General features: G+C 48.6%; 1 protein-coding gene across 2 annotated transcripts in view; it reads right to left on the minus strand.

The window, feature by feature from the left end:
• MTIF2 (mitochondrial translational initiation factor 2) overlaps positions 1-10051 on the minus strand; it is a 45938-nt gene extending 35887 nt beyond the window's left edge. Inside the window, exons 1-2 of one of the 2 annotated variants that reach the window (XM_045010003.1) lie at positions 9758-10051; positions 635-866 (exon numbers count right to left, since the gene is read on the minus strand). In XM_045010003.1, the coding sequence (XP_044865938.1) occupies positions 635-866; positions 9758-9924 (399 nt within the window). In that variant the 5' untranslated portion in view covers positions 9925-10051. Of the gene's footprint in view, positions 1-634; positions 867-9757 lie in introns of those variants that run through there. The other variant, XM_045010004.1, reaches the window with a different exon arrangement.
• Between the last annotated feature and the right edge of the window lie 7906 nt (positions 10052-17957).

The following is a 17957-nucleotide window of genomic DNA, read 5'->3' on the forward strand; positions in this document are numbered from 1 at the left end:
AAAGGAGCAAGACATGTGCATAAGGATACATAAATTAAGGACATGCATCCGACAAAGTGGGTAGTCACCCACGAAAGCTCATGCTCCAATACGTCTGTTAGTCTATAAGGTGCCACAGGACTCTTTGCTGCTTTTATAAATTAAGGAATGACTAATAAACAATATTTAAAGGGCTAATGAAAACAAAAATTGTAAGTTGTAAACAGATATCTTTGTCTACATTACAAACAAATTACTGAAAGAACTGTTAAAATAGTGAATATTTTAAAAACCACTTCGTGGCATTTTTACTGTTTTTTGCATCTCTCATTTTGAACAATGAAAATCATTTTCACTTGTTTATAGTCAGTTTTTCTTTCAGATTTTTGGTGCTGCAACATTTGGATTTAAAAAACTTCAAATGAATGTCTGGTACTGGAGCTCTCTCTATCTACAAATATATTAATATGTCTTGTAAATCTAAAGTAAATGCTCTATACAGGGGAGTAACAATCTTATACACAGTAAATTCATTACTAACAGATTTATATAATGAACTAATTATTTATATAATGAAAATGCTCAAAAATTGATTTTTTTTTGCACTTTGTACTTTCAGACAGGGATAAAGTAGTTGTTGGAACTTGTTCATTACCTCCTTTGTAGCTAAAAGCCTATATTGTGAGAGTGCAACACCAATCAATGTGTTTGTTTTCCAGAGCTGTGGGTGCGGCTGAACTGGCCGCATGGTGTATGTGGATGACTGCACAGGCTTCCACTGTGTTCTGTGAATTTTCCTGTAAGAAAGACTATGCAGCTGTCTGCAAGCACAATGTAACTGGACCAGGTTTTCCAATTTCAGCATCATACCTCGGTTCATGTCTTCACTGTGAATAGAAAAGATACAATGAAATCAGGGTGGATTTGATTTAAATCAAATTGATTTAAAAAAATCTGATTTAAATTAAAATAAGCCTTCTTTTGGACAATTCATAAAACTTGTCTTATGTCATTCCAAACTGAATCAATTATCATCCAATCACACTTCTAGAGAACTATACAATGAATTTACTAGTTTGAAAAATGTCAATTATATAGACTGAAGATAAAAAAAAAAATCTACAGCAAGTCCCCAAATAACAGAGTGGGTAAAAATCAATGACTTTAAAAAAAAAAAAAAGTGGATATTTTTTATTTAAATTGGATTTTTTTTGATAAAATACTTTTGAGAAAAAAACATATCTGAAGATAGTTTTAATTAAGATACATTATAGCTCACAGATATCTCATCATGGAATAGGGATTATAAATTCTAATTCTATAGTATGAGACAATATATTCATGTAATGTTTAAGAAAATTCCAATAGTTCATGGATTAGGGACCCAATTTTATGGAGTTCCAGGGGCTTCTGTATAGATTATTTAGGTTAATCTTTCTATCTACCCAATGGGACTCAGTGCTCAGCCTAGATGATGCCATCAGAGATGCTTAGTTTTGCAGTTCTCAAACTGTGGATTTGTCTCTCCAGAGATAACATGCTGGTTAACAGCAAAAATGTTTTAAAATAAATAAATAAATATACAGAGGTGAGAAATAACAGATCTCAACCCTATCGTCCCTCTGCAAATTTGTTTACACAGAGTCAATCCCTCACCTCTCTCTAAAAATGCAAAGTTTCAGAAAGTTCAAAGAATAGAAGATTGTTGGGGGCGGAATAGATCTGGACAAGAAGTCTGGAGATAAATGTGAGAAGGGAGGGACAGACAGTAGAAACAAAAGTGAAACTGTTTGAGCAGCATATTCCAGAAGTTGGTGTTGGTCCTGCTTTGAGCAGGGGATTGGACTATATGATCTCCTGAGGTATCCTCCAACCCTAATATTCTATGATTCTAGGTCTTGAGGTCTTTTTGAGTGTAGACTTCATTGATTTGAGATTTATCATATCATTCTCTCACTAGAAGGGAAAACCTATAATGGCAGCAGGCCGTAAAAGAGACCCAGTTTGGGAATATTTTAATGAAGTTCCTCTACCTGTGGATAAGACAGGCATGCGTGCAAAATGCAAAGAGTGCAACAAAGAAATGCAAGCCCTGGTTGCCTGAATGAAACAACATCATGAGAGGTGTTCCTTCTCAGGAGGAAGCTGCATTTAAGATGATAAAAGGAACATGTCTGAACATGCAGGATCTTCAGGTTGGTAAACTTTTTTATTTCATACTTCTTTCTTAAGGACTGCCTGTCTTCCTTCTGGACTATTCTTTGAATTCTCAGGTTTGAGCAAAAAAAATAGTTGTTAGTACCAGAGAGTAACTATCATTTTAGATGCAGCTGTGATAAAAAATAAATAGCTGATATAGGCAGATCATCCTTTTACAATTTCACCTTTAAAGCAGTACTCAGTGTCAGTGAATGCAACGAGTAATACTAAATGAGCGGTATGGTAATAATAATTAAATAACTGCATTGGCCTATTTTGTTTAGGAGAATCCATCCTCAACATATACGATTCTAAAGACTATCCACCTTCAAGATCACCATCATTTTCTATAGTTTCAGAGTTATCTGCCAATGATAGTGTTTCAGTCACATCATGTATGTCACATAGCCACAGTACAACACCTATAGCAAAAAGAAAAAAAAAACATCATCCAGAAACAACCACTAATAAGTTTGTGATAAAAACCAGCAGATTACAAAAAGAGGTAATTGATGAAAAAATTGCCCGGTTTGTTTATGCAACAAACTCTCCTTGCCATATGATTGAGAACCTACACACACTTCATGGTTCAGTCATTAAGACCAGGATACAGTCCACTAAGCAGAGCCGATGTCACAGGCAAATTGCTGGATAAAGTGTATGAAAGAGAAATTGAGCAGTGTGCAAAAGATTTAGAGGGTAAAATTGTTAACCTGAGGCTTGATGGGTGGAGCAATGTCCACAATGATCCTGTTGTCTGTGCTTATATGACAACAGAAGGGAATGTCTTCCTTACAGAAACATTTGATACATCAGGAAACGCACACACAGCAGAATACTTTCAAGAAGGAGCAGTAGAAGCTATAACAAACTGTAAAAAAAAATTCAAATGTCTAGAACACAGCTTGGTCACAGACAATGCTGTAAATGTATCCAAGATGAGAAGAAATTATTTAGAAGAGAGTCCCAAGCTAATAACATAGCGGTTGCAGTGTTCATTTGATGCACCTCTTAGCCAAAGACTTCAGTGTTCCAGAAATTGCCAAATATTTCCGTAACAACCACTTTGCAGCAGCTGCTCTGAAAAAAGTGGGAGGAACCAAGATAACTCTCCTAGAAGATGGGTGATGGAACTCAGTAGTGGACTGTTTTGAGCACTATATCAAGAACTGGCCTAATCTGATGACAGTTTGTGAACAAAATCATGAAAAAAACAGATGTCACTGTCACAGCCAAAGTTCTCAACATTGGGCTTAAGAGATATGTTGAACACATGCTGTGTACCCTGAAGCCTATTTCTGTAGCCTTGAACAACATGCAGGGAAATAGCTATTTTATTGATGACTCTGTTGACATTTGGAAGGATCTGAGTGAGATCTTAAAAAGAGAAACATGCAATGACAGTTAAATTACAAGCATTAAAAAAAGAATGGGACAAGCACTATCTCCAGCTCATTTTCTTGCAAATATTCTCAATACTCGGTACCAGGGTCAGACCTTAACTGCTAAAGAAGAGGAGTTGGCTATGACATGGACATCCAGCAATCATCCCTCCATAATGCCAACTATGCCAAAGAGGGCTTTATAAAGCCGCGCACAAGCGACCAGGGGCTGCTAACAGGGAGTTTTGCAAGAGAGATCTCCAGGTGAAGGAAGAGCAAATACAGCATCTGTGGGGTAAGTGACTGTCTGTAGTGTGTGTTTGGGGGTTACTTGCTGTGTACTGAACTTGTGTTTGTCAGTCTGTTTGGTTGGTTGGTTGTTTGAAGGACCATGTGCTGTGGCTGGCAGTTGGAGGCTCTGAGCTTCAAAGGAAGGTTTGAAAGCTAGAAGCCTCTGGTAATTGGCTGAGCCTTAATCAGTGGGCGGGGCATTCACTCAGGCCAGGGCTTTATAAAGCCGCGCACAAGTGACCAGGGGCTGCTAACAGGGAGTTTTGCAAGGGAGTTTAGAAGGGGAGTGGGAAGGGAGCGGGGGTCCCTTGTCAGTTCTATCTGTGCCCCTTTAGTCCCCTTAAAACCTATAAACCAAACTACATTCAAAACCTCTTCCTTTAAACCACCCTTTTATTAACTAGGACACAATGCAGGCAGAAGCCCAGCAGCAGAGTGGGGGCTATCCAGTTTATTGCACTGAATGTAGTATATATGATTATCTGCCCTGTGGGCAGGTGGCATATGTGTGCAGTCGGTGCAAGGAGCTCCTGGCCCTCAGAGACCACGTACGGACTTTGGAGGCCAGGGTGGCGGAACTGGAGGAGCTAAAAGAGGCAGAGAGGTATGTTGATGAGGCTTTCCGGGATACTGTAGAATTGTCCCACCTCCGGTCAGACAGCCCCTGCGCTGTTGAGGAGGATGAAAGGCCCAGGGAAGCAGAGCAGTCAATGGGAGCAGAGGGAAACCTTCCCATAGTTGGGACCCTCCTTCCACATGGTGCTGGGGTTGCCTCTCGCACTGAGGTTACCTCTCCGGGGGAGGGAACTCCAGTTGCTAGGAAAAGGCAGGTGTTAGTAATGGGAGATTCGATCATTAGAAACGTAGACAGCTGGGTCTGTGATGACCGGGAGAACCATATGGTGACTTGCCTGCCTGGTGCGAAGGTTGCGGATCTCTCGAGGAATCTAGACAGACTTATGTGTAGTGCTGGGGAGGAGCCGGTGGTCGTGGTACATGTAGGTACCAATGACATAGGGAAGGGTAGGAGAGATGTCCTGGAAGCCAAATTTAGGCTGCTAGGGAAGAGACTGAAATCCAGGACCTCTATGGTGGCATTCTCAGAAATGCTCCCAGTTCCACGTGCAGGGCCAGTTAGGCAGGCAGAGCTTCAGAGTCTCAATGCGTGGATGAGACGATGGTGTAGAGAGGAGGGGTTTACGTTCATTAGGAACTGGGGAAACTTTTGGGATGGGGGGAGTCTATACAGGAGAGATGGGCTCCACCTAAACCAAAGTGGAACCAGACTGCTGGCACTAAACATTAAAAAGGTTGTAGAGCAGTTTTTAAACTAGGAGATGGGGGAAAGCCGACTGCTGCAGTGGAGCATGTGGATCGGACACAGACTTCTCTTAGGGGAGAGTCTGATGATAGAGAATCTCCAGGTTATAGTCGGGAGCAGAAGATGGAAGAGGATAATGTAAGGGCCAGATCAGATGATAAACAGTCACATAAAAAAGAATCTGACACATCAGAAAAGGGCAGACAAATAAACAGGGACAAGTTTTTAAAGTGCTTGTACACAAATGCTAGAAGTCTAAATAATAAGATGGGTGAACTAGAGTGCCTTGTGATAAAGGAGGATATTGATATAATAGGCATCACAGAAACCTGGTCGACTGAGAGCAATCAATGGGACACAATCATTCCAGGGTACAAAATATATCGGAAGGACAGAACAGGTCGTGCAGGGGGAGAAGTGGCACTATATGTGAAATAAAATGTAGATTCAAATGAAGTAAAAATCTTAAGCGAATCCACATGTTCCATAGAATCTCTATGGATAGAAATTTCATGCTCTAATAAAAATATAACATTAGGGATCTATTATCGACCACCTGACCAGGACAGTAATAGTGATGATGAAATGCTAAGGGAAATTAGAGAGGCTATCAAAATTAAGAACCCAATAATAGTGGGGGATTTCAATTATCCCCATATTGACTGGGAACATTTCACTTCAGGACGAAATGCAGAGATAAAATTTCTCGGTACTGGTACGGGAACCCACAAGAGGAGAGGCAACTCTAGATTTAATCCTGAGTGGAGTGCAGGAGCTGGTCCAAGAGGTAACTATAGCAGGACCGCTCGGAAATAGTTACCATAATATAATAACATTTAACATCCCTGTGGTGGGAAGAACATCTCAACAGCCCAACACTGTGGCATTTCATTTCAAAAGGGGGAACTACACAAAAATGAGAGGGTTAGTTAAACAAAAGTTAAAAGGTACAGTGACTAAAGTGAAATTTCTGCAAGCTGCATGGGCGCTTTTTAAAGACACCATAATAGAGGCCCAACTTCAATGTATACCCCAAACTAAGAAACACAGTAAAAGAACTAAAAAAGAGCCACCGTGGCTTAACAACCATGTAAAAGACTGGAATTTAGCTAATGTAATGCCAATATTTAAAAAGGGCTCTAGAGGTGATCCCAGCAATTACAGACCGGTAAGTCTAACGTCGGTACCAGGCAAATTAATGGAAACAATAGTTAAGAATAAAATTATCAGACACATAGAAAAACATAAACTGTTGAGTAATAGTCAACATGGTTTCTGTAAAGGGAAATCGTGTCTTACTAATCTATTAGAGTTCTTTGAAGGGGTCAAAAACATGTGGAAAAGGAGGATCCAGTGTATATAGTGTACATCCAGTGGACACAGATTTCCAGAAAGCCTTTGACAAGGTCCCTCATCAAAGGCTCTTACGTAAATTAAGCTGTCATGGGATAAAAGGGAAGGTCCTTTCATGGATTGAGAACTGGTTAAAAGACAGGGAACAAAGGGTAGGAATTAATGGTAAATTCTCAGAATGGAGAGGGGTAACTAGTGGTGTTCCCCAAGGGTGAGTCCTAGGACCAATCCTATTCAATTTATTCATAAATGATCTGGAGAAAGGGGTAAACAGTGAGGTGACAAAGTTTGCAGTTGATACTAAACTGCTCAAGATAGTTAAAACCAAAGCAGATTGTGAAGAACTTCAAAAAGATCTCACAAAACTAAGTGATTGGGCAACAAAATGGCAAATGAAATTTAATGTGGATAAATGTAAAGTAATGCACATTGGAAAAAATAACCCCAGATAAAGAACTGGATAAATTCATGGTGGTGAAGTCCATAAATGGCTATTAGCCAGGACGGGTAAAGAATGGTGTCCCTAGCCTCTGTTCGTCAGAGGATGGAGATGGATGGCAGGAGAGACTTCACTTGATCATTATCTGTCAGGTTCACTCTCTCTGGGGCACCTGGCAGTGGCCACTGTCGATAGACAGGATACTGGGCTGGATGGACCTTTGGTCTGTCCCAGTACGGCCATTCTTATGTTCTAAAAAACTTGAATGTCTAACTAAATTAAAAAAATAATATGCTTGTTTTGTTAAAATATTATATGTTTGCTCCTGAAGAAAAAAAAATCCAGAATACATAATGTTCCTGTTTTAGTTAAATAAAACAATTCAAATGTCTGCCTGGTGATGTTCTCCTTCTAATACAGCATGACAAGAAAATCCTCCAAATATTAATGATTAACCTGTTAAATTGGAGATATTTATGAAGTCATTGGGAGGTGAACTATCTGCTTCGATTACCTTTGGTGAATGAAATAACCAAACAATCATTCTTTTTCTGATATAGCTGTAAAACTAATCTGAAAAGTTCTCAAAATAAATCACTTAAAAATGTATAGTGTGTACCTTCTAAAAATGAAACCTACATCTATCTCTGAGTTGTGAATAATATGTATTAAGGTCATTACAACCAACAAGAATGCACTTTTATGTAGAAATCCATGATTAAATCAAGGCTTCCTGACTACTGATTTAAATCTGAGGATTTAAATTGATTTAAATCAAATCCACCCTGCCAAATATAACAAAAACCTTAATTCTAATCTGTGTGATTGTTCAACAAAATTCTTTTCCTATTGAACAAATCATAAAATCATAGATTAGTGTTGGAAGAGACCTCAGGAGGTCATCTAGTCCACCCCCGTGCTCAAAGCAGGGCCAATACCAACTAAATTATCCAAGCCAGCTTTGTCAAGCCTGCCCTTAAAAACTTCTAAGGATGGAGATTCCTAGGTAACCCATTCCAGTGCTTCACCACCCTCCTAGTGAAATACTGTTTCCTAATATCCAACCTAGACCGCCCCCACTTGCAAAAACTTGAGACCATTGCTCCTTGTTTTGTCATCTGCCATCATTGAGAACAACCAGGCTCCATCCTCTTTGGAACCTCCCTTCAGGTAGCTGAAGGCTGCTATCAAATCCCCCCTCACTCTTCTGCAGACTAAATAAGCCCAGTTCCCTCAGCCCCTCCTCAGAAATCATGTGCCTCAGCCCCCTTGATATATGGCACATCTACTGAAAACTAATGATACATAGATATGAAGAAACCTGTGATTTTCTTTACCCATGGCAATTAAGTTTCATGTCTGAGTTTTGGACAGAAACTGCACTGGCTGCATTGGTCAATCATCTCCCCCTGCCAATAGATGAGGGTTAAACATCCATTCTAATTTTGCATAGTCTGCCTTTGCAATTCTTTATCATGTGCAACTGTTGACAAACTTGTAGCTTTTAGAATGGCTCACCTTTATCTTTCAACCCCAAAGGTGCCCTTACATGGGGTTCTACATCATCATCATCCCGCCTATTATGTTAGTAAGAGGGGACATGGGCGTAGTGTCTTTGTTACGATGACAATATCCATTTCTACAGCAGCTGCTTACATCCATGACACTATGGTTTGGAAGAGGGGCTAACTTCACTAAACCTCAATGACAGAAACAGTGGTATCTATATCTAGGTTCATAGATTTTAAGGCTGGCAGTGACCATTATAGTAATCTAATCTGATATCCTGCCTAACAAAGACTTATATGGCCCATAGCACTGTAGTATCTAGGCAGGCTGGATGAAAGCATGTGAACATTACACTGGCACCCTTGATGACTGAGTGCAGTTGTCGTTTGTAACACTGGTTAAAATCTGGGAGTTTATTAGATCACAGGCTGCTTCTAGATGCCAGATAACAGCTGTAGCCAAGAGTACTTTTTTATCTTGAGCCTATCATCAGACCACAAACTGATTTTCTGAATGTCAGTCTTGTTATTCTTATCACATCCAGGTCACCCTGAAACCAGGCCACCACAAGGCACACTATCCGGAGCCTATCACTGATTGCAGACACAGGGAAACAAAGGCTAGTACTGAATGTGGCAGCCCACTTGTGAGGTGGTGCTTCTTGCCCTCAGCACCTCAGACCTGTGCTCCAAGCTGACGGCTTTCAGTAGGGTGACCAGACTGTCCCAATTTTATAGGGAGAGTCCCAATTTTGGGGGCTTTTTCTTATATAGATTCCTATTACCCACCCACCCCATCCTGATTTTTCACACTTGCTGTCTGGTCACCCTCGCTTTCAGCCAGAGCTCAAGCTGGCTGAGAAGTGGGGTCTCCTTGAGCGACACCGGCTCCGCTCAGCCAGCGGCGCTGCTCACAGTCAGGCTCTTTCGGCTGAACAGGGAGCAATCCGCGAGCAGGGCGTGTTCCTCAAGGGGGCCTCGGCCTACCCCAGGCTCCGCAGGGGGGCACCTTAGTGCCCCGGCCCCGCCTTGCCGAGGCGCTCGTAGAGGTGCCAGGCAGCAGGCACAGGACGCTGGGGTAGGGCGGGGGGCGCACACCGAGGCCTTTCTCAACACCCTAGCGCCGCAGTCACTGAGCCCGAGCAGCGCCGGGGCTGTCGGGGGGGGACGCGTGCGAGACGGGAACCGCTCAGCCCCGAGGGGCCGCACCCCCCGAGGGGCCCAGCCCCGCGGCCGGCTCCGCGCCCCTCAAACACCGCCCGCCCTCAGGTAAGCGCCGCCTTACCTGCCGCGAGCCGCGAGCGCGCCGGAAAGGCCGCGGAGCGCGCCGGGACACGTGACCCATTGAGAGGCGGGGCAGAGGGCGCAACCGGGAAGGGGGCGTTGAAAGCGGAGCGGAGTTGGCGGTGTTTGCCGGGCCTCGTGCAGGGCGGGGCCGAGGCTACAGGCCATCGGGTTAGCGCGCGGCGCAGTGGAAGCGGCTGCGCTGTCAGTGGAAATACTGCGGCAGGCCGGGTACCGCGCAGGGCCTGAGCCAAACAGCTCCCGCTCCCGACTCCCTACTTTGCGTGCACTGAGCATGCGCACCCGAAGTGCGCATGCCCAGTAACATTCGCTGTCGCAGCTGCCCTCTCTCTGCCCTCACTTCTAGTTACGATTTACTGCCTCCTCTTTGGGGGGGCGGTTAAAAGGATCAAGGCCGCTAATCGCAGCGGGGGGGCTGCCAGGGTCTGAGCGGGGGGCAGAAATTTGCTGGCCGGGGGGGGGCAAGCTGCTGTCGGTAGCGGCAGGAGAGAGGCTGAAGGGGAAAAATCGGGGGTGGGGGGCGGTAGCCGGGGTTAAGCCCGGGGAGGGGGGGGGGGGGAGACGCTGCCAGACCCCGTGCGGGGACAATCCCCCCGTTTAGGGAGGGGGAGGGGGGAAACAGTGACCCCCTGGGAGGAGCCACCTGCTGTGCCCCCCGGGGGGCGGGGCGGGGGTAGAGGCTGTTTTCGTTCTGCTCCCAGGAGGCTGCACGTCAGCCCCAGAGCAGGAGGCGGGTTCCTGGGGCTGGGTCTTAAAGGCACAGGCCTCCCAGTTCCCAGACTGTCAAAGCTTAGACACCGCAGCTCCTCTCTAGCCTGTACAAGTGTTGCAGCAGGGCCGCCCAGAGGGGGGGGCAAAGGGGGCAATTTGCCCCGGGCTCCGCAGGGGCCCCCAAGAGAAGAGCGGAGGCTCCCACCTCCGCCCCTCTCCTGGAGCCTCAGCGCATCAAGCGCCGAGTCTCCGGCCGAGCCCCTGAGCCCCGCCCCGCTCAGAGCGGCGTGGGGAGGGGGCGGGGTAGCTGCCTCCGCTCGGCGTGGAGCTCACAGCCCCGCCCCCTCACCACGCGGCTCTGAGCGGGACGGAGCTCAGGCCCCTCTGGAGACACGCTCGGGTAAGGGGGGGGGAAGCGGGACCCGGGGGGGAAGCGGGACCCGGGGCCGGGGGTAAGGAGGCTGGGGGGGGGGGAAGCAGGACCCGCCGCCACCGCGCAGCCCGGTCTGCGGCGGCGGGGGGCCCCTTCTGTTCCGGGACCCGCCGCCGAAGTGTCCCGAAGGCCCGCGGCGGGGCCCCCCCCCCCACCGAATTACCACCGAAGACTGGGCTGCGCTTCGGCGGCGGGTCCCGCTTCGGCGGTAATTCGGCGGCGGGGGGCTCCCGCCGCGGGTCTTCGGGGCACTTTGGCGGCGGGTCCCGGAACGGAAGGGCCCCCCATCGCCGAAGACCCCGGGCCCCCGGAATCCTCTGGGCGGCCCTGTGTTGGAGGGCTAGGTTACTGCTCCAGCCAGGAGACTGAATGCGGTGAAATATTGTACAGACGCCCCCTCCCTCCCTCAAACTCTGCCTCTCACGTTTTGAATATGTAAAAGTCTCTTCTATCAGTTTCTATGTCTATATGAAATCACTGCAGCTCCTTTCTCTTATACAAGGTACTGAGTTGCTAACTCCCTCCCAGAGCCCACATGTCTGCACCCCCTCCTATACCCCAATCCCCTGCCCCAGGTCAGAGCCTGCCCCCTCATTCAAACTCCCCATAGCCTGCAACTCTCCTGCACCCCAACTCCATCCCAGAGAACTGCACCCCCAAAAAGGCCGGATTAATCTTTTGTGGGCCCAGTGTTAAACATATTTGTGGGCCCCCATGGGGGAAATGGGGCAGGGGGGCACAGTCCTCAGAGCGAGAGGTGGCCAGGGGCAATGGGAGATGGGTCATGGCACCGCAGGGACAGTCCCGCTCCACCCAGCCCAGTACATGGGCACTGTTTACAAACCAGGAGCTGCCAGACCCACACTGTCCAACCCGGCCCTGCGCTGCCATTGTGCTTCCCCCCCTTGGGGATGGGCCCATGCTGCACCATGCTACCCCCCTGCCCAGCACCCCTCCGACTCCCTACGCCCAGTGCTACACCACCCAGAGACCCCCACAAACCCCCATGCCCAGTGCCCTCCCAGACCACTCATCCCACCCACTCAGAACCCCTCACAGATCCCCTCACTGCCCAGTGCCCCCCACCGCCACAACTGCCCAGTGCCCCACGCAGACCCCCCACACTTCCCAGCGCCCCGACACACACAGATCTCCCCCACTGCACAGCCCCCCAACACACACAGATCTTCCCACCCCCCCACTGCCCAGCACCCCCCAGACCCACTAGAGACCTACTTTCCCACCAGGGGTGGCTCCAGGCCCCAGCACGCCAAGCGCGTGCTTGGGGCGGCATGCCGCGGGGGGCACTCTGCCGGTCGCCGGGAGGGCGGCAGGTGGCTCCGGTGGACCTCCCACAGGCGTGCCTGTGGAGGGTCCGCTGGTCCCGCAGCTTCGGTGGAGCATCTGCAGGCACGCCTGCGGGAGGTCCACCAGAGTCGTGGGACCAGCGGACCCTCCGCAGGCACATCTGCGGGAGGTCCACCAGAGCCACGGGACCAGCGATCGGCAGAGCATGCCGCCATGCTTGGGGCAGCGAAATGGCTAGAGCCGCCCCTGTCTCCCACACCCCAACCACAATAGCTGGCCCTGATGGGAGATGACTGTGTCTGCCAGGCTGAGCCAGCAGTGCAGCCAGAGCTGGTCCTGGGGCAGGATAACTCCGGCCCCTTGGGAGTGGTACAATCAGCCAGGCTGGAGCAGCAGCAGAGCCTACCCGGGCCAGGCTCCCTCAGGACCCAGCTGAGCCTCCCTCCCACCCCACACTGTCCCCTGTGACTGGCTGAGACTGGCCCAGCCTCTGCACCAAGTCCCAGGTGGCTCTTCCCCCGGGGAGGCAGGTGGGACCCCACAGGTCCCAGGCAATGGAGACAGCTCAGAGCTGGAGCAGTGCTGGGGAGCAGGGCAGATCCCTGAGACGTGACTCCCAAGTTCCCACCCAGCCCACCCACACCCATTGGCCCTGTGACCAGCAGCCCTGCCGAGCCCGCATGGTGGCCCCCAGCTGCTGGGTGATGAGCCCCCTACAGCAGCGGCATAGCCAGATTCTAACATCAGGGGAGTGCAAACATAAAAAGAGGCACCACCCAACACATCAAATTACTAATTACATACTTTTAAGTTCATTATACATATTTATTTTGTACTTAAAATAAAAACACAAGAATGCAAACCCTTCTGTGGCTGGATCACAGCCGGCATTTTGCAGGAGAACTTTAGATTATATTTAGATATACTTTCGATTCTAGAAAGTAAATGACAGACTACGGTAGTTTATAATTGTCACAGGTTTAAAAAAAATACTGGCCATTTTTTCCAGTTACTAATTTCATTTTAAAATCAATCAATGAAATGCACTTTATTTATAATAGATCGTAATACTAAAGTCACCAAAAAGGCATAACAAATACAAGTTTTATGAGAATTGGTGAGCAAAGATCTCATAGCTCTTTGGGGTTGGACAAAGCAGTAATTTCCCTTAAAGTTTTCCCTTAAAGTTCATGGGTTTTTTAAAAAACAGAAGACATCTCTACGACACAGGTTGGCAGTCTAACATTTTTGAAACACTGAGTACTGAAAGTTAGGCTATTTAACCAATTTCAGACAGACAGACAGACAGACAGACACACACACACACACACACACACACTTCCTGCTTTCCTATCACCAGTTCTGTTACTACAGGAATGAAATCTAGACATCCTTTAAAAAGGACAGTTACCTGTTCCGTAACTGGTGTTCTTCGAGATGTGTTGCTCCTGTCTATTCCACAGTAGGTGTGCGTGCTTGCCACGTGCACTGGTACCGGAAATTTTTGGAGCACTGCTGCGACCCCTGGAGTGGTGCCTCTATAGCGCACTATAAGGGGAGCTGTGCGCTCCCCCCACCCTCAGTTCCTTCTTGCCAGACAGCTCCGACAGAGGGGAAGGAGGGTGGGATGTGGAATAGACAGGAGCAACACATCTCGAAGAACGCCAGTTATGGAACAGGTAACTGTCCTTTCTTCTTCGAGTGATTGCTCCTGTGTATTCCACAGTAGGTGACTCCAAGCTATATCTGATGGAGGTGGGTAGGTAAATTAAGCTGTCATGGGATAAAAGGGAAGGTCCTTTCATGGATTGAGAACTGGTTAAAAGACAGGGAACAAAGGGTAGGAATTAATGGTAAATTCTCAGAATGGAGAGGGGTAACTAGTGGTGTTCCCTAAGGGTCAGTCCTAGGACCAATCCTATTCAATTTATTCATAAATGATCTGGAGAAAGGGGTAAACAGTGAGGTGGCAAAGTTTGCAGATGATACTAAACTACTCAAGATAGTTAAGACCAAAGCAGACTGTGAAGAACTTCAAAAAGATCTCAAAACTAAGTGATTGGGCAACAAAATGGCAAATGAAATTTAATGTGGATAAATGTAAAGTAATGCACATTGGAAAAAATAACCCCAACTATACATACAATATGATGGGGCCTAATTTAGCTACAACGAATCAGGAAAAAGATCTTGGAGTCATCGTGGACAGTTCTCTGAAGATGTCCACGCAGTGTGCAGAGATGGTCAAAAAAGCAAACAGGATGTTAGGAATCATTAAAAAGGGGATAGAGAATAAGACGGAGAATATATTATTGCCCTTATATAAATCCATGGTACGCCCACATCTCGAATACTGTGTACAGATGTGGTCTCCTCACCTCAAAAAATATATACTGGCACTCGAAAAGGTTCAGAAAAGGGCAACTAAAATGATTAGGGGTTTGGAGAGGGTCCCATATGAGGAAAAATTAAAGAGGCTAGGACTCTTCAGCTTGGAAAAGAAGAGACTAAGGGGGGATATGATAGAGGTATATAAAATCATGAGTGATGTGGAAAAGTGGATAAGGAAAAGTTATTTACTTATTCCCATAATACAAGAACTAGGGGTCACCAAATGAAATTAATCGGCAGCAGGTTTAAAACAAATAAAAGGAAGTTCTTCATTCAGCACACAGTCAACTTGTGGAACTCCTTACCTGAGGAGGTTGTGAAGGCTAGGACTATAACAGGGTTTAAAAGAGAACTGGATAAATTCATGGTGGTGAAGTCCATAAATGGCTATTAGCCAGGATGGGTAAAGAATGGTGTCCCTAGCCTCTGTTTGTCAGAGGATGGAGTTGGATGGCAGGAGAGAGATCACTTAATCATTGCCTGTTAGGTTCACTCCCTCGGGGGCACCTGGCATTGGCCACTGTCGGTAGACAGATACTGGGCTAGATGGACCTTTGGTCTGACCCAGTAAGGCCGCTCTTATGTTCTTATGTGTCCCCCTGCCTGTTGATGTAATACATCACGGACGTGTTGTCCGTGAGGACTCTGACCACCTTCCTGCGAAGGTGCAAACTGAACACTATGCATGCTAGGCGTACTGCCCTGAGCTCCCTGATGTTTATGTGCAGAGACAATTCCAAGATCTACCACCTGCCTTGGGTTTGAATGTCCCCTTTATGGGCTCCCCAGCCCAGGTCTGAGGCATCCAACACCAAGACTAGTGAGGGAGGGGTGTCCCGGAAGGGGATCCCATTTAGCATATTGCTCAGGAGGGACCACCATTGCAGCGTGGCCACCACGTTGGGTGGCATCGTGACTACCTTGTCCGGGCTGTCCCTGGACTGGGAATACTGGGAGGCCAACCAGAGTTGGAGGGGCCTCATTCTGAGTCTGGCATGTCGCACCACGGACATGCATGCTGCCATGTGACCCAGGAGTTGAAGGAACACCCTTGCCGTCGTCACGGGGAAGGTTGTGACTGAGGCTACGAGACCTTTAAGTGTCTTGAATCTGTCCCAGGGAAGAGAGGCTGTGGCCTCTACGGAGACTAGCAGAGCCACTATGAAGTGTATGTGCTGGGCCGATACCAACGTGGACTTGGCCTCGTTCACCACAAGGCCCAGACCCGTGCATGTGGACAGCAGGAATTGCATCTGGGCCTGCACCTGGGACTGAGAGCTGCCCTTGAGGAGCCAATCATCCAGGTAAGTGAAAATTTGCAGCCCATTCCTCCGGAGGTGGGCTGCCACCACTGCTATGCATTTGGTAAAAACCCTGGGGGCCGTGGAAAGGCTGAAGGGAAGGACCGGAAACTGGTAATGGTCCTGCCCTACCAGGAGGTGGAGGAAGCACCTGTGACCCTCAAAAATATGGATGTGGAAATATGCTCCTGGAGGTCCAGGGATGCAAACCAATCCCCTGGGTCTAAGGAGGGGATGATGGAGGTCAGGGATACCATGCAGAACTTGTAGTGGACCATAAACCTGTTGAGGTTCCACAGGTCGAGGATGAGCCGGAGCCCGCCTTTTACCTTTGGGATCAGGAAGTACCGGGAGTAAAATCCCTTGCCCTGAAATTCCGCTGGTACCCTCTCCACCGCACCCAGGTTGAGAAGGTGCGCCACCTCTTGGTTTAGGAGGGCAGCATGTTCCTGGTCCCCGAGGTCCTCCTGGGGCAGGGGGTAGTGGAAGCGGGGTGAGGTGAACTGCAATGTGTAGCCCCTGGAAATAATTCTGAGGACCCACTGGTCCGACGTTATATGGGACCACTGCACTCAGAACGCAGATAAACGGTTGCAGAACACAAACTTTATTAACTGTGGGGCATCCGTGGCAACAGGCTTGGTGATTGGCCACCCAAAGTTGAAAGCTCGCAGAAGAATAAACTTTCCTGCCAAAAGAATCAAGTTTCTTGGCGTCTTTGTCTTTGGGGGTGGGTGCAGGCTGGGCGTGGCGTTCCCGATGGTTGACTGACTCCACCACCAGGGAGTTAGGTGCCGGGTGGGAGTACAGGTACTCATGTCCCTTAGCCGGAACAAAATACTTTTTTTCTGCTTTCTTGGAGATGGGCACCAAGGAAGCTGGGGTCTGCCACAGGGCAGTCAATATGTTGGCCACACCTTGGTGAAGGGGTAAGGCCACACGGCCCGGTGCCAAGGAAGACAGAACATTGAAAAGGGTGTCCGACGGCTCCACCATCTTCTCAGTCTGGAGTTAGAGATTCAAGGCTACCCTTTTGAGAAGCTCCTGGTGAGCTTTAAAGTCCTCTTGTACAACGGACGGAGGTGCCACTATGGTCTCCGCCAGTGCCGGCGAGGGGGCCGATCCGGCTACCAGTGTGTCGGGAGGTGCCGCTGGTTCGACTCCCAAGACTGAGTCCGGGCCCGGTGCCGCTGGTTCGGTGCCCGTCGACTTCTGACTCTGTTGAGGGGGGGACACCGAATGGGTCTGGGATGCCCCAGCTACCTAGCAGGGTCTCGCCTGGGCAGGCAATTGCGGCCACGGTGCCCATTCACACCATTGGCCCTGCCGCAGTGCCCCTTGCCACTGACTGGCTTGGGTGCCGAGCGGTGCAGGCTGCTCTTGGGGCCTGGAGCGGCTCAGGGACGGGCGGCTGGGTGCCGAGGCCAAGGTCACCATTGACCGCATGGTGCCGTAGGAGTGATAGGAGCGTCTACAGTAGTGCCAGTGCCGACCTCGAGATCTGGACCTCGACGACGATGAGGAGCGGTATTTGACTGAAGTGCTGCTCTCAGAGTCGTCCCGGAGATCGTAGCTTCGGCGCTTTGGTGCCGGTAACACCCGAGGAGAGCTCCGTCTATGGTGTCTAGCAGAGCGGGCACTCAAGCCCGAGCGTCCATAACAATGGCATCAGGATCTGCTCCTGTAGGTCCTATCTGAAGAGGAGCGTCGACGCCGCTTGTCTCGGTGCCTGTGCTCCCAATGGGGAGTGGAGGACCTTCGAGGCTCCCGCACAGGCGAGTCAGCCAGTCTGATCGGAGTGGAGGACTGACGCGAGCTATGTGAGGACCTCGGCGAACGGGGTGCACGGTCCTTGGAGCGTGGTCTGTCTCTTGCCAGGGAAGGCCGGTGTGCTCCCAATGGCGGCTTCCCTCGGGACCGGGGGCCCATCTCCGGCGGCGCACCCAGCACTGGGAGGGAAAGGATGTCACGCGCAGCCTCCGGCGTTGACGGCATTCTCACCACGGAGAGGCACGCGCGGACAGAACCGGACTACT

Source organism: Mauremys mutica, chromosome 3 (genome assembly GCF_020497125.1).
Source record: "Mauremys mutica isolate MM-2020 ecotype Southern chromosome 3, ASM2049712v1, whole genome shotgun sequence".
NCBI lineage: Eukaryota > Metazoa > Chordata > Testudines > Geoemydidae > Mauremys > Mauremys mutica.